Source organism: Balaenoptera borealis (assembly GCF_965194805.1).
Source record: "Balaenoptera borealis genome assembly, chromosome: 11".
Taxonomy (NCBI): Eukaryota; Metazoa; Chordata; class Mammalia; order Artiodactyla; family Balaenopteridae; genus Balaenoptera; species Balaenoptera borealis.
The window spans coordinates 70417857-70434686 of NC_138868.1; the positions used below are offsets into that span (position 1 = coordinate 70417857).

The following is a 16830-nucleotide window of genomic DNA, read 5'->3' on the forward strand; positions in this document are numbered from 1 at the left end:
CCGGTGCGTGGCGGCTGGCGCGGTGCGGGAGGGTCCACGATGCCCGAGAACGGCTCCTTCGCCAACTGCTGCGAGGCGGGCGGCCGAGCGGAGAGCCGGGTCTGGACTGGGGCAGGAGGCGCGCGGCCCTCCGGGACCCTCCGGGACCCCCCGGCCGCCCTGGGTGGCGCCCGCGCTGTCCGCCGTGCTCATCGTCACCACCGCGGTGGCCATCGTGGGCAACCTCCTGGTCATCCTCTCGGTGCTCGGGAACCGCAAGCTCCGGAACGCAGGTGAGCGCCACGCCCGCTGCTGCGTCGGTCCCCCTCTGGTGTCTGGTCTTGCCCCTGCCCCTGATCCTGCAATCCGCCGCCTTGTCCCTCGTCAGGCCCCCGCGCCGCGGTCCCTTCTCCCTAACCAGTCCCCGAGTTTGGTCTTGAACTCAAAAGTTAGGGTGAGTTGCTGCCTTTCCCCGACTTGCGGCTCTAGCAAATGGACCAGGAAGCACTTGGCGCATCAGCGCCAGAATGAATCGGGTGAGTTGCTGCCTTTTCCCGACTTGCGGCTCTAGCAAATGGACCAGGAAGCACTTGGCGCATCAGTGCCAGCATGAATCGGGCAAAGTTTTTCTTGCGCACTTTTCGGCAGACCCGGGCGCTGTGGAAATCCAAGCCGCTGGAAGCCGTAGCTCTCCAAGGCGCTCCAGTGTGTGCGGGTCCCCATGGTGCCCCTCCCTGGCCACAGAAATCTCACCATCTTCAACACCTCCCTCGCCGGCCAAGCACTGTGGTTCACGCAGTAGGTGCTTAGGAAATATTTGCTGAGCCAATGAGTGAATTAATGGAAACGCTCCAGTGAATTTTCGTCCTAGACTTATCTCCTCATCTTGGTTCCAAACAAGAGAGTGCAAAAGCAGACATCTGCAGCCTCTGCTTGGATGGAACTAAATTGCTTTGCGATAACCGTGGTCTTTAATGAAGACAGGGAATTCGTAGGACTACACGAAGATTAAAATAGTGATTTGGCAAAATAGTGTTGCAATCCTGAGAATATTTTTCCTCTTTCAATCCACTCTCATTTCAACTTTCCCATACTCAGGTGTGCCAGGGGACAAAACCAGAGGGAGGGAGTCTCTAAACTCTGGCCCTGAGGGTCATTGGAGCACACTGACCACTCCAGCTTGGGGAGAAGCTCAATGACCTGTTTGTCAATTTGTCATTTCCCAGTTTGGGTCTTAGGGGCAACTCAAATATTAGAGTGAATTAAAATGAAAAGATAGCAGAAAGCCAATTATATAGCTTAAACACGCTTTTCTAAGGAGGCTGACCATTCAGAAAGGCTATTTTTAACAAATTGCTATATATATTTTATGTGGCCCTGTGACTCCATGATTTTTATCTAAAGAACAAACAAAAAATAAAAATGTGAGCTTCTGTGCATAATATTGGAAACTTCATATTATTAAGAAGTAACTGTATGGTGACAGATGGTAGCTAGGCTTATCCTAGTGATCATTTTGAAATGTTAAGACGTATCGAATCCCTGTATTGTGCCCTAGGAACTAACATATTGTTATAGGTTAATTATACTTCAAAAACAAACAAACAAGCTCATAGACAAAGAGGGCAGATTTGTGGTTACCAGAGGCAGGAGCTGAGGGGAGAGGGAACTGGGAGAAGGCAGTCAAAAGACGCAAACTTCCAGTTACAAGATAAATAAGTACTAGGGATGTAATGTACAACAGGCTACATGTAACTAACCCTGCTGTGTGTTACATATGAAAGTTGTTAAGAGAGTAGATCCTAGGAGTTCTCATCACAAGGAAAAATGTCTTTTTTTCTATTTCTTTTTGTATCTATATGAAATGATGGATGTTCACTAAACTTATTGTGGTAATCATGGTGTATATAAGTCAAATCATCATGCTGTACGCCTTAAGCTTATACAGTGCTGGATGTCAATTATATCTCAATAAAACTGGAAGAAAAAAAGTAAGCTTTCTAACTCAGTCATTTCAGTAGTGGATGCTCGTATTATCTGCAGTAACTTTTTCAAGATATTATTGTGTCCTTTGAGTAGAGGCTTATCTACTAGGAAAGAACAGGTTACTATCAGAAAGCTGTATTTAATATTTCCATCCTATTGCCCTTTTGTAGCAGCCACAAGAATTCATTTCCTGCCCAGGGACGCAATGAGGAGGCAGGGCCTCTCTTCCTGACTAGCAGGGTGTTTAGAGGAGACCCGGTGGGCTGCCTACCACGGGCGGGGTGGCTGAAGGTTGAGGGTGCTTCTTCCTTTTGCCTGAAGGAGACAAGCTTATTCTCCCCTCCTCCGTCCCGAGGAGGGCTGGCCTCTTCTGCTCTCCTAGCGAAGTTCATGGAAACCTTATTGATTTGGCCTGGCTGGGTAATGAGCATGTTAAATTGCTGGCACACCGTATGTCCTATCCTTCCTGACTCCCTCTGAGTCTGCTACAGCCCATCACCAGAAAAAATTTTAACACTTTATCTAAATGATATTAATTCCTGGCACATTAAAGGCTGCTCCGGTCACACAACCAATTTTTATTTGACCCATGGCTTTATTGATGATAGTCATACATACTATGAAAAATCATAGTATTAATGTAAACTAAATAACTTTGGCAGATTGAGATTTCAAAAGATGCCTGAAAACCTACAGCAGTTTGAAGAGCTAGCACCCATTCCACTATTAATCAGGTCTTCTCTTACTGAAGAGTATGGACTTACTTTAAGAAACATTTATCTTAGAGCTTTCTGTAATTGAGTCTGGTTCCTTAATTCATTGTTATTAAGAAAATAGGGCTGTGACAATGAGAACATGTGTATTTCCAATGACTAAGGCACACAGCCCATATTGAGGTCGCAGCAGCGTTCTTAGCAGGTGTCAGTATCCTCTACTTGACTATTACAAACCCAGTTTCTCTGTGCAGCAGACTCTCATCATTCATAACAGGGATGTTCCTGATAGCGGGGTAGGTGGTTAGATTAACTGTCCTTTTTGAGGGAGGGACTTCCCTGTCTTCAGGTTCCGTTGCTCGTGCTTTGGGTTGATTTTTTCAGAGATGGCACTAGAGCAAGGCAGACAGGAAGGGATGGAGGGAAGACGGGAGGCAGATTCAGGGCACTGCCCCAACTTAGAAGGTAAGGCCAGCTGTGTGTTACACTCTTTGCTATGTTTCCAGAGCCTTACACATTGCGTGGCACTGGTGGCATTTCATATTTCTCGGTGTGTGCTTTCTGGAGCTTGCCACACTTCAGGCCCTCCTGATAGCGTCTGAGGACTTCTCCTTGTGCCCGCCCCTGTCACTCATCCCCAGCCCAGACCTCACCAATGTTCATCCCTGTATTTTCTCTCTCTCCCTCTCCTGCTTTCACAGAACTTTCCTCCATCAAGTTCCTTCTCTCTCTTCTGTATTTTCAATTTCTGTCTCTTTCCCTTTAGCTTACACACACACACACACACACACACACACACAAAGGGGCTCCTTTGTTTAAAAGAAAAAAATCTTTCCTTGGTCTTATGTCTCCTTCTAACTTCAGGGCTACCTTTCTCCTTCTCTTTTCAGCCAGACGTATTAATATAACAGTTTACATCCATTAATCACCTCATTGCTTCCCATTTCCTCCTCAGCCCCCTGGGGTCTGCCCTCGTGGGAAGTGCCCCTCTGTGCTGTGTGGGACACTGAGAGCCACTCCCTCCTTGAGACCTTCCATTCCCTTGGCTTACCTGATGCTAGTTTTTGGACCTCCTTCCTCTCTCAGACACCTGATCCCTGGGGGTCCTCTTTGGTTCCTTCATTCCCCAAGCCCTCCTGATTTTTGTCTCATAGCGTCTCTCCATTTCCCCCTTTCCTGCCCCCCTACTCCTACTGCCCCAATTTACACCCTCATCCTCCCTTGAGCAAACCATGTCCATAGTCACCAGACAGCTTTCCCCACTCCTCTACCCTCCCTGTTACCACGGCCAGGGTCACCCCTGCCTCCAGGGACCACCCTCCATCTACAGAATGGCGTCCAGCTCCAGAGCACGGCTGGAACAAGCCTCCGGGACCTGCCTAACCCCCTCAATGTCACAGACTTGTCTCACTTCTCCCACTCAATACGACACGAGCTGCTGTCACTTCCACACGGTCTGTGTTCTTTTTTTTTTTTTTAATTGGGGTATAGTTTTACAATATTGTGTCAGTTTCTGCTGTACAATGAAGTGAATCAGCTATATGTATGCATATATCCCCTCCCTCTTGGACCTCCCTCCCTCCCCTCCCCCCCGCCATCCCACCCATCTAGGTTGATGCTCTATCCTCATCTTGGGAAGCTCCCTGCCTCTTTTCGGCTATTGAATATCTCTTTCAAACCCCTTCCTCAGCTCCCCTGCGGGTTGTTGATTTTTATCATTAATAACATAAAAGGTGTGGTTACTGTCTTCCCCGCCCCCGCCCCCCTCTTCCCCGCCCAGCCCAGGCTCCCCGCATGCCCTCCCCATACAACACCTCCCTCACTGTATTGCTCTTAGTATTTTTTCTCTCCCCACTGGACTGTGAAATCCTTGAGAGCAGAGACTTTTATTCCATTTCTAAAACTGAATATAGATTTGCTGAAACAAACTGAAGTGGACAAGATACCAGGAAAGCAGTGAGACAGAAGGTATTAATTTTGCTTCATGAGGTGAGGTCTACTCAGCACCGATCACGCCATCAGTACAATCCTCATGGAACTGAATTGCTTTGAGCGCTGAAAGCCCAAAGTACACCTCACTCTTGTCCTCAGACACTTGACTGGCACCTGCACTAGGGTGTATCTTGATCCCTGCTGTTCCTGTGTGGCCAGTGGGTTCCCTAAAATTGTGCCCCAGTGACTCCTTAGGGAGTTTGTCTTTTTAAAAAATTTTTATTGCAGTATAGTTGATTTACAATGTTGTGTTAGTTTCAGGTATACAGCAAAGTGCATTAGTTATACATATATATATATACCCACTCTTTTTTTTTTTTTTTTTTAGATTTTTTTTCCCCATATAGGTCATTACAGAGTATTGAGTAGAGTTCCCTGTGCTGTACAGCAGGTTCTTACTAGTTATCTATTTTGTATATAGTAGTGTGTATATGCCTCTTGCCGGTCTGGCTGGAGGCTGCCCGCTTTACACTGCCTGTGAAATTGAGTCTCCTGCCTTTACCTGCACCATCCTGACTGTCAGCCACACAGAAGAGAGCTGAGAGAAACGTGTCCTTACTGTAACATCGAGATAGTCTCCATCAGCAAGGGGAAAGCACAACAGCATTCATGATTCTTGGCCCGTCGGCACAGGGACCCTAATTTCCCTGGTGAGGGTCAGGAGCCACGGTCTGACAATGGCTTCTTGCACTGCAGATGGATTAAGAGGCTGTCGGAGAGGTGCTGTTAGTGAGCGGGTGCATATCCATACCTAGGACATCCCTGTGATTTGTAAGGAAAAAGGATGTGGAATATTTGACAGGAAAACATGGAGGATTTGCTTGCTGAACACCCAGGTCCTTGTCCGGAATCCACTCTGTCCTCTGGATGCCCAGCGATGCTTAGAGTCTGCATCGTCTCTTATCCAGAACCGGTGCCTGCATTGCAGACTTCCTGATGGGCATTTTCAGCCTGGCACGTAATTGGCATCCCCAGTTACATTAGAGCAGAGCCCGCCATGAGGCCCCTTTTCCTCCCACTTGTTGATGGAGGAGGTAAATGATGATTGAATAAGCAGGCTGGCCCTAGGCAAAAGCTCCTGAAAGGCCTGGAGGAAATATTTATTAGACCCATAGCCCCTGCCCTTCAGGTGTTACAAGGTAAGGTGGAGCCCACTTCATCCAGGCTCTATGCTACCACTGAATACTCCTGGAGATGCCCCTTGGTGACAGGCGTCTTTTAACCTGCTGAGCTTTCGGGCTTCGGAGGGCTTCTTATCAGCTGAAAACCAAACTGGGCTACATTGGACTCCTTCCCTGATATTACCTGAACTTTCCAACTTCACATTTTGGCTCTGAATGCTTATTTTCTCTTTACCAGGCAAAAATGAAAGCATTTTAAATCTCTTAATTATGTCTTTAGCCAAATAATCAGGAAAGCTCATAATCCTCGTTAATTCCTCCCATAGAGTCCTTAGCAGCCCCGCGTGTGAGCACTTTCATGTTAGACTGCCTTTTTCTTCCCCCGCACAAAGTCGGAGTCTGTATTTAGCATGATATGCAGCAAAACTCAGAAGATCTTGATGCTGCTGTTAGGTCTTAACAGTTTAAAATACTTACGGCTGAAACAGGAAAAGTTAGGGAGTTGGGAAGTAAAGTTGCAGTTCTGAGGGTGTTTACACTCTAGATGCAATGTCCTAATTTCTTCATCATCCTCACCCTATAGGACTTCTCACATCTTATCTCCCAGGGAGCTTAGTCCAACCTTATGAGCCTCTTTCTTGTTCTTTGTAGTAATAATATAAAACTGTTATAATTGTATATAATTATAATAATATAAAAACTCATAATAATATAAATAATAATGCAGATGATAATATAAAAATTGCAATAATAAATAATAGCTAAGATTGTTATGTGTAGGGTTAGCAGATGCAAACTATTATATATAGAATGAATCAACAACAAGGTCCTACTGTATAGCACAGGGAACTATATTCAATATTCTGTGATTAAACCATAATAGAAAAGAATATAAAAAAAGGACATATATGTGTATAACTGAATCACTCTGCTGTATAGCAGACATTAACACAACATTGTAAATCAACTATACTCCAATGAGAAAAAGATTGCTATGTGCTTATTATGTGTCAGATACAAGCCTCTCTCATTTAAAAGAGAGAGAAAGAGAAAAGAAAAAAAAACGTCTTACACAATCTCTCCATCAAAGGATAGCCCTTTCCAAGTACCGGTCCATTTCTCTCCATTTCTTTTGAAGGCAAAGCTGGTTGGGAGGGCAGCCTCCAGTGCAAAAGTTTATCCTCCAACACTCGACAGAATTCGCCCTTGCTAACATCACTGCTGATCTCCTAACTGGCAGGTGACATGGGCACTTTTCTGTTCTTTCTCATTCTTGTGGATGACCAAAAACTCTACACCCTTAATCCCTTTGACATTTCTTTTTCCTGGTTTCCTCTTGTTTCTCTTTTTGCTTTTTCTTCCTCTTTCTCTGTTCACATATTCTGAGTGTTGGTTTCTTGATCTGTAAAATGGAAATCATGCAATCAACCTTAAAGGATTCTTGTGAGAAACAATTGAGTCAGTTTACGTGAATGCACATTATAAACGTCAAGGTACTATACCAATTGTGGGGTTTTTTTTTGGTTATAACTAAGTGTAACTAAAGTAATAAAATGGGGGCTTCCCAGGTGGCGCAGTGGTTGAGAATCTGCCTGCCAATTCAGGGGACACGGGTTCGAGCCCTGGTCTGGGAGGACCCCACATGCCGCGGAGCAACTAGGCCCGTGAGCCACAACTACTGAGCCTGCACGTCTGGAGCCTGTGCTCTGCAACAAGAGAGGCCATGATAGTGAGAAGCCCGCGCATTGCAATGAAGAGTGGCCCCCACTTGCCACAACTAGAGAAATCCCTTGCACAGAAGCGAAGACCCAACACAGCCAAATATAAATAATAAATAAATAGCGTTCCCTTAAAAAATAAATAAATAAATAAATCAAGTAAGAGTTTCCAAGCAATGCCTTGATGGTTATGGAATATGATTTTGTAATAAGCATCTCAGTTAATTATTTAAATGCATGCCTATGCTCTTAAATATATTTTATTCTTTTAAGTGGTTAAAATACCCCCATCATATATATTTTTTTATACCATTAGCTTGCTTAGTAATCCTTTTCTTTTTAAATTAACGTGATGTTACATTTCAACTCAGCCCTTGTATGATTCATCCAGACACTCCAGGGTTTTCACAAACAATGTGATTTGGGAAGAAAACAATCTCCACCCTCAAAGAATTTGGGAATCTAATTAGGAGCTTATGTTAATATAAAAGTGCACTATTTTAGTATTTGTGAGGAACTCACATTTTTAATAAATTATCTGTTCAGTTATTTCAAATGCCTTATCTCAGAATATAACTAACAAGAATATCTCACATTCGTTTGGAGACTGTTATTATGTCTTAAATTTTTTCCCATGCAGGATCCTATTTGAGGTGAACAGCCATCCTGGGATGGGAGGCAGGCCTGTGACAAGGGCCTTTGTGGTTTTGTCCGGCCCCTTGCTGAATTGTCCTGCTTGACCAGCCCCATCCTCCAGTACTGCCCTCAGCCCCAGGATGACTTAGTTCTTCCCCACTGTTCCCACCACCTCGTGCTAGCCTCCAACCCAGGTCTCACCACACTGAAGAGCCACTGTTTCTGTGTCTCTTTCCCCAATGGCAGGGGCGTGTCTTTCACCCATCACTGCGCCCTACCCAAGTGTGATAGGTGCTCAATAACTATATTACACGTTTGAGCAAGTGGAGGATGGAAGAAGACCTCAAGGCATGGAAAGTTTAACCCTGTTAGAAATGATAGATCATCTGTTTACTTACCTATCCTAACCCGCATCACGCCTTGATTTTATTGAATTGTCTCTTCTATGAGACCACGAGCTTTGTAAGAGGAGGGGATGTGTCTCTCTTGCTCACCATGCCCCAGCATAGGCCAGAGCCAATACCTAGTAAATACTCAGCAATATTTGTTGAGCAAATGACTCAATGACTATCTATTTCTACATTGCCAATTTTAGCTCAATGACCAGAGACAATTTAAAACCGAGAAATTCCTGGGTACAGGGAAGAGCAAGATAAAGGTAGCTTTATCTTCCAGAATTCTCCTATCTGATGAAAACTAGATAGCTGAACATCTGCTGGCTCTTTCTCAGATTTCCAGATTCGCATTAAGGACTAGATTTCCCCAAAAGAAGGAGAAAGTAGGCCAGCAGGGAGGGGATTGTGGTGGCTCTATGTGTAGAGGGATGTGCTTTGTATATGAATGCAAAGGGAAGGGAGTTCCATATTAGTACAAAACCTTGTTGTTGAGGTCTGTCTCCACTAATACGCCCTGTCTGATAGAGGCAGATGGAAATAAGTCATGCCAAGACTCGTGATATAAATATTCATTAGAAGTCTGTGCCCCGGATGATGAGCGCTGCTGTGTGTCCTGGTTGATTTCTCACCTGTCTGGGGAAATCATGAATAGAGAACTCGCTCTCCCTTTGACTGTCATCTAGACAGGGTCTGGCTTCTGGCTACAGATGGGAAACAAAGCAAGAATTTCTTTTTTTTAATTTATTTATTTATGGCTGTGTTGGGTCTTCGTTTCTGTGCGAGGGCTTTCTCTAGTTGCGGCAAGTGGGGGCCACTCTTCATCGCGGTGCGCGGGCCTCTCACTATCGCGTCCTCTCTTGTTGCGGAGCACAGGCTCCAGACGCGCAGGCTCAGTAATTGTGGCTCACGGGCCCAGTTACTCCGCGGCATGTGGGATCTTCCCAGACCGGGGCTCGAACCCGTGTCCCCTGCATTGGCAGGCAGATTCTCAACCACTGCGCCACCAGGGAAGCCCCCAAAAGTAAGAATTTTATTCGTCTAACTTGGAATTGGGTCAAGAAAGTCGGGAGACGGTATGACGTCTGAGGGCAGATGGATCTACAGCAGAAACTGGTTGATTTCAGCCTTATAGGAACCCCAGGAGTAATGGGGGAGAGTAATTGAAACACTTTCCACGTGGAGCTGAATGTGTTCTTCCCACTATTTACAAGCTGTTTGCCAGCTTCTGGGGCATTATTAGGGGATGAGCCACATTAACACGGCAGAGCTTGACTTGCTTTCCCGGGAACAGCTGGCTGAGCTGGCACCTGCTCCCAGCCACTCTTGACTTTCTCCACATGTGCTTGCAAGGGCCAAATGCTTCTTTGCCGCTCAGCCAAGAAGCCAGTGGGCGCTGCAGAGACCAGTATTCCCACGTGGGTAAGAAGGGATTTTCTTCACAGAAATAATCATGTGGAGTGTGTGTGATGAGGGGGAAGGAGGGCTCCAAAAGGAAAGGAGGGAACGGATGAAACAATAGTCACAGAGAAAAGAAGTTCAGTGACTAGGTCAAGTTCAAAGTGGCAGGACTGAGATTACCCCAGATCACTCCAACTTCCAGCGCCACTTCCCAATGTCAAAACAACATTTAATTTTTTTTTTTTTTTGAGAAGTCTCCATACCGTTTTCCACAATGGCTGCATCAGTTTATATTCCCACCAACAGTGTACGAGGGTTCCCTTTTCTCCACACGCTCGCCAGCATTTGTTATTTGTGTTCTTTTTAATCATAGCCATTCTGACAAGTGTCAGGTGATATCTCATTGTGGTTTTGATTTGCATTTCCCTGATGATTAGTGATGTTGAGCATCCTTCCCTGTGTTTGTTGGCAATCTGTATATCTTCTTTGGAGAAATGTCTATTCAGGTCTTCTGCCCATTTTTTGATCAGGTTGTTTGTTTTTTTGATATTGAGTTGCATGAGCTATTTATATTTCGGATATTAACCCCTTATCGGACATATCATTTGCAAATAATTTTCTCCCATTCAGTAGGCTGCCCATAACATCCAGCAGTTCCACTGCTGGGTATATATCCCCCCAAAAAGAAAACACTAATTTAAAAAGATACATGCACCCCAATGTTCATAGCAGCATTATTTACAGTTACCAAGGTATGGAAGCAACCTATGTGTCTATCAACAGATGAAAGGATAAAAAAGATGTGGTGTATACACACACACACACACACACACACACACTGGAATATTACTCAGCCGTAACAAAGAATGAAATTTTGCCATTTGCAACAACATGGATGGACCTGGAGGGTATTATGCCGGGTAGAATAAGTCAGACAGAGAAAGACAAATACTGTATGTTATCACTTATATGTGAAATCTAAAAAATACAACAAACTAGTGAATATAACAAAAAAGTAGCAGATTCACAGATATAGAGAACAAACCAGCGGTTATCAGTGGGGAGAGGGAAGGCGGAGGGGCAACATAGCGATAAGGGATTTAGAGAGACAAAACACTATGTACAAAATAAATAAACTACAAGTACTGCACAGGGAATATAGCCAATATTTTATAATAACCTTAAATGGAGTATAATCTATAAAAATACTGAGTCACCTCTGTGCTTTCATTAATACTATCCGATTTTTCATCTGCTTTATCTGTCTCTGCAGCTTTTTGAAGGCAGGAATTATGTCTTGTGTCGGTATCACTTTCCTCCCAGTTAATCAATAAATGTTTGTTGAATGAAAAAAACAATACTGAATCACTATGTTGTACACCTGAAACTAATACAATATTGTAAATCAGCCCTACTTTAATTAACCAAAAAGAACACTTAAAATTCTAGGAAGAGACAAGGGCTCCTGATTCAGCTGAAAACAAGAAATTCGAGAGAGGAAACCCCTCTCTCTCTTGAGACCAAGTAAGTTCTCAGTAGTGGAGTCAGAACCTGAAATCCACCAGTGGAGACAGAGAACAAGGCTGAGAATTGAATGAACAAGATGGAGACTCCTCCACATCCCAAGCAGGGACTAAGATGTACGTTTCTTGCCTTGTGGTACCAACCAGACAGAATTTGAGGGGGCTTTTCTCCCATTAAGTAAATAGATCCCTGAGATAGTAGAATAGGAAGGAATCTCGCAGTTCAATCTGAGGCAGGCTTCCCCTTTACCATCCAACTTGTACTTGAATACCTTGAGAGACACAGAAGCTCACTACCTGGAAAGCACTTTAAGTATCCAAATCATCTCCTTTCTATTCAGTTACATCCTGCCTCCCTCGGGCCCTAACCTAGCTCTGGACTCAGGAGCAGTTGGGTCCTGAGAACTCCCAGGGAGCTAACAGATGTCTTTTCGGTCAGTTCTAAGTGGAGTTACCCCAAGCATCTGAGGCCAAAATGGGCACTTCAGGAAGGCTGCTTGTGGGTCTTCCAGCTTCCCGGGGGCACGTCCTATGGAGTCTTCCCTGAGTTGGGTTGAGACTGTGTGTCAGGACAGAGAGGGCTGGGAACGCCCTTTCTCTACCTTGTGGGTTTGCATGTAGCTGCAAGTACAGAGTCTGCTTCACCTGAGGGTCTGACTCAGGGGAACTCCCCGCTGAGTGGCTCTGAAGCTCCCTTTTTCCAAACCCCCTTGAAGCCAGACCACAGCCTGACTTTTCTGGTTGCTGCGCCTTCTGGATCCTTTCCCTCTGCCTGATGCTTTGGACCCCTGAGGTGGTCACAGCAGCCTCCGCAGACTACCCACAGACGTATGGTGGCGGTGGCCCATCCATGTCCTGGGAGAGTCCCTCCTGTGAGGGACAAAGGCTAGAATATTCTACAGAATAGAGATCGTGGGGTTTCGTCCTGACTCTTGCTTCCTGTTTCCCGCTCCAGGTAATTTGTTCTTGGTGAGTCTGGCATTGGCTGACCTGGCCTTGTACCCCTACCCACTAATCCTCTTGGCCATCTTCCACGACGGCTGGGCCCTGGGGGAGGTGCGCTGCAAGGCCAGCGCCTTTGTGATGGGCCTGAGCATCATCGGCTCCGTCTTCGACATCACCGCCATCGCCATTAACCACTACTGCTACGTCTGCCACGGCGTGACCTACCACCGCATCTACTGTCACTGGCACACCCCCCTCTACATCTGCCTTGTCTGGCTCCTCACCTTGCTGGCCCTGGTGCCCAGCTTCTTCGTGGGGTTCCTGGAGTATGGCCCACGCATCTACTCCTGCACCTTCATCCAGACGGCCAGGTCCCGGTACACAGTGGCAGTGGCGGTTGTCCACTTCCTCCCCCCATGGCTGTTGTGTGCTTCTGTTACCTGCGCATCTGGGTGCTGGTGCTCCGGGCCTGCAGGAAGATCAAGTCGGAGGACAATCCATGCCTGTGGTCCAGTAACATCCGGAGCTTTCTGACCACGTTCGTGGTGTTTGTGATCTTCGCCATCTGCTGGGCACCACTGAACTGCATCGGCCTTGCTGAGGCCATCGACTCAGAAGTGGCTCCCCAGGTCCCAGAGGGCCTCTTTGTCACTAGCTACTTCCTGGCTTATTTCAACAGCTGCCTTAATGCCATCGTCTATGGGATCCTGAACCAGAACTTCTGCAGGGGATACAAGAAGATCGCCTCTGCCCTCTGGAACCCATGGCACTACCTGCAGGACTCTTCCAAGGGCAGCCGGGTGGAGGGGCCAGAAAGCCAAGCTCCCCCAGTGGTTAACATCCAGCCCCCGTCCAGGCAGATGCTCTCTTGCCTGATCTCCGGCCGGGTGACAAACTCATGAAATGATGGGAGTGAATCTGCTCCAAGGGTGAGATCAGGCGGCCTCCTGGACCATGCCAGCCATTCACGGGACAGCACACGGCTTGCGGAACTTCATCCTGTGGACGAGAAGCCCGTCAACACCCTTGGTTCAGGTTGGTCAGAGACACCTGCAGGTACTGGGGGCCCCGTCCCAGCAAGCACAGCCATGGACCTGGCAGACCCGCTCTCCGCGGTGCGCTGGGGCTTAGCGCAGACAAGCGCCAAGGAAGGAACAGAATGCGGAGGGGCCTGGGGTGGCAGAGGCCAGTTCCTTCCCACGGGCTGCCCTCTTGTCCTCCTGCTTTGGCCTCCTTGCCGCTTTCGCTCTCTCCCCTGAGAGTGGATATCTCCTCTGTTAGCAAGGACGGAAGATCAAGCTCTGCAGTGCTGGAAGCTGGGTAGCTCTGCAGGGCCTCTGGGGGCTGGCGTGGTGCAAAGGGTAAGCATCCTGTGCTCTCCGCCGCAGACCTTCCCTACATATACGTGTGTGCGCATGTGCAGGCATATACACACGCACATACCGCCCTATATGCACTGTACACACCACGCACATCACACTGTACACACACACCACACACGCTCTACACAGTATACACACCGCCCCGCATCACCCTGTAAACACACATACCACACACACCCTCCTCAGGCGTCTGGAGTCTGCCAGGCTCCCTTTCTTGGTTCCACCCTGTTCAAGCTGTGTGACTGGGGTAGGTCCCCTAACCGCTGTTTTCCTCGGTTTACAGCCCTTAAAACGGAGACCTTGCTGCTGCCTGCCTCCCAGGTTTGCGTGAGGAGTCGCTGCGATGATACCGTTCGAGAGCTGAGGACCGCGGCTGGCACTCAGTTATCATTCCCTCTTATTCTTATCCTAACTACCTAAAATGAAAGGTAACCTTGAAGGAGGGAAGAAGTGACACACAGAGACAGGGAGGAGGGAAGAGGATGGGAAGGTGTGTGTGGAGGTGGGAACAGCTGCATTCCAGTTCCTTCCTCAGGCTGTGTACTCCCGGGTTTTCTTTTTATTTTTCCAAAACTTAATAACATTGGAATATTATTATTAAACGTTCGGTAATCATATTTAAACATTTGACGTTTCAGAGGAGGGACAGTTAGTCTTCATTGTAGCTGCTAGATTGTTCTAGCAGTCAGTAAAAGACACATCTGGGATAACAGGTAGATGCTCACTTTTCAAGTGAAAAACTGAGATTGGTAGAGAAGCAAAGTATCGCGAGGGTGATAGCTTATCTTTTCTAACGCTTTCTTTTCTTCATATTCTTTTTTTTTTAATTACTTACTTATTTTTATTGAAGTATAGTGAATTTACAATGTTGCGTTAGTTTCAGTTGTTCAGCAATCAGGCTTTCTATCTGTAGGTATCTCAGGTCCTCATTTGGCACCAATGGATTTAGCCTCCTTCTTCAATTCCACAGACATGAGTTGAGTGCCCTTTGCAGGCGGGCCCAGAGTGGGGAGCAAAAGGCCTGTTGGCCACCCTCTGAGCGGTCAGTGTCTGCTAAGGTTTTCAGATCAGCTAACATTCATGGGGTGTTTGCTTGTATCAGGCGGGGTAGTAAGTGCTGGATATGCATTATCTCATTTAGTTCTTACAAAACTCTTTGAAAAGATCTTATCCATGTTTATACTAAGAAACTGAAACTTAAAGGAGTGACGTGATTTCCCGAGTTCAGAGCTGTTGAATTCAAAGCTAGGTGTGGAGACCTGGTCTGTCTGACAGTAGCACCCCCTTCTGCCTGCCCCCCAGACACACACCTCGGAATGTGTGGCAGGAGCAAAGCAGAGTGGGCGAAGTACCGAAATGCAGGAGGTAACTGGGGGATCCAGGGAGACAGAAAAGTTGACTCAGGCAGCCGCTGCTTTGCAGAACGAAGAGCCCAGAATGCTGACCTCAGTGTCAGGCTAGATGTTCTCACTCCCCCTATAATGTGAGGAATTAGGATGGGGGCCGTGCCTAGTCACTGGGTCACCACCTAGGAGCTTGTTAAACAGGAATACGCTCCAGACTCCACCCAAAACATGTCGACTGCGGAGATCTTGGGAAGGGTCTAGGAATCTGATTCTGACCCTGGTGGTCTTCAACCAGACTGTTAGGAATGTAGGTGTTCCAGGCCTGGTTACCTGCAGGTTGGGATCCATCTAGCTGGTGTGGAGAGTCCCATCCAAGGAGGCCTTCCAGTCCAGACCTCAGGCTGAGAGAAAAACCAAGAGCCTAAGGCTTCTCCCTGGGCTGCAGCCGCTTTCTTTGGCTCTGGGTGGAGCCTGTGCTGACCGGGTCTGGCATGGGTTTGCTCTCTGTTCTCCCAGTCTCCTACCCCCTGGCACCAACTACAGGGGTTGGTCCATCACTCCTGACATGGAGGCAATGGGGTGTCCCCCAGCTGCTCCCCTTAGCCCTATCTTTTAGCTCCGGATTGAGTGTATGGCACAGGATCAATGAATACGATTGAAGGAACAAAAGCTCGCTTCAGTTTGCTGGGCCCACAGCTGTCACCTGGTTTGCCAGGACTCAGCACTGACAGTCCACTAACTGGGACCTTTTCTTGTTTCCATAGGTTTCGGTGGTGATGGTCCAGGAGCCGAGAGAATGAAGGGGCATACGGAAAACCCATGGCATCGGGCATGTACATACTCACGTGGAATGGCTTCACACTGTGGACTCTGATTTTAAATAAAGACAATTTTGCTGCAATAGTGTGGGAACTCTGTTCACCCTCTACCTCTTTGATGCTGGACAATCTGGTCAAAGATACCACCTTGCAACCTTCCTTCCCATCTGGGTTAGTTTGCTGGGGCTAGCGTGAGAAAGTACCACAGAGCAGGTGGCTTAATGCCAAGAAAACCCCTGTTCCTACCTTCAGAATGTTTGAGGCTAGGGTTGAACAGAATCTAACTAAAGCTGCAAGACTAGACCTGGGTAACTACAGATTAGACTGAGGCAGGACCCCCCCCCCACACCCCACCACTGCCCCCGCCACATGCACACACATACCAGGAGCCTGACAGAACAGATGTGCCCTTTTCTGGGGATAAGTGGTGTTTATTTCAGTTTTAACTGCTCTTTTCACAAAATGGCTGGCATACCAAAAACCAAAAAAATATGAGGCACGCAAAGAGGAAAGGAAATCCGACCCCTGGACAAGAGAAGAGTCATCCATAGAAGGAGACCCAGAGATGGTGCAAATGTTGGAACTGGAAGATAAAGACTTGAAAATAACTGTAAAAAGTATGTTAAAGGATGTAGTAGAAAAGGTGGACCACATGTGTGAAGGGGAATTTTAGCACAGAAATGAAAATTATGTTTAAAAATGGAAATGTTGAAATAAAAACTGTGATAACAGGTACGAAAAGTTTATTTGAAGGGCTTAACAGAAAACTGGACAGAGCAGACTAAAGGAAACAAAGCAAAACTGGCAAAGGAAAAGGGGACCTGGGGGAAATCTGGAGGAAAACAGGTGCCATCTTCCAAGAGTCCTCTCCTAGTAGA

The 16830-nt window shown here is 46.8% G+C and overlaps 1 protein-coding gene across 1 annotated transcript; it reads left to right on the forward strand.

Moving 5' to 3' along the window:
* Positions 1–39: 39 nt before the first annotated feature.
* On the forward strand, positions 40–14713 carry MTNR1B (melatonin receptor 1B; the record flags this gene model as incomplete). Its single annotated transcript, XM_082340508.1, is given in 4 exon segments — positions 40–144; positions 146–272; positions 12417–12815; positions 12818–14713. Coding segments are annotated over 4 exon segments (1122 nt in total). The 3' UTR covers positions 13309–14713.
* Between the last annotated feature and the right edge of the window lie 2117 nt (positions 14714–16830).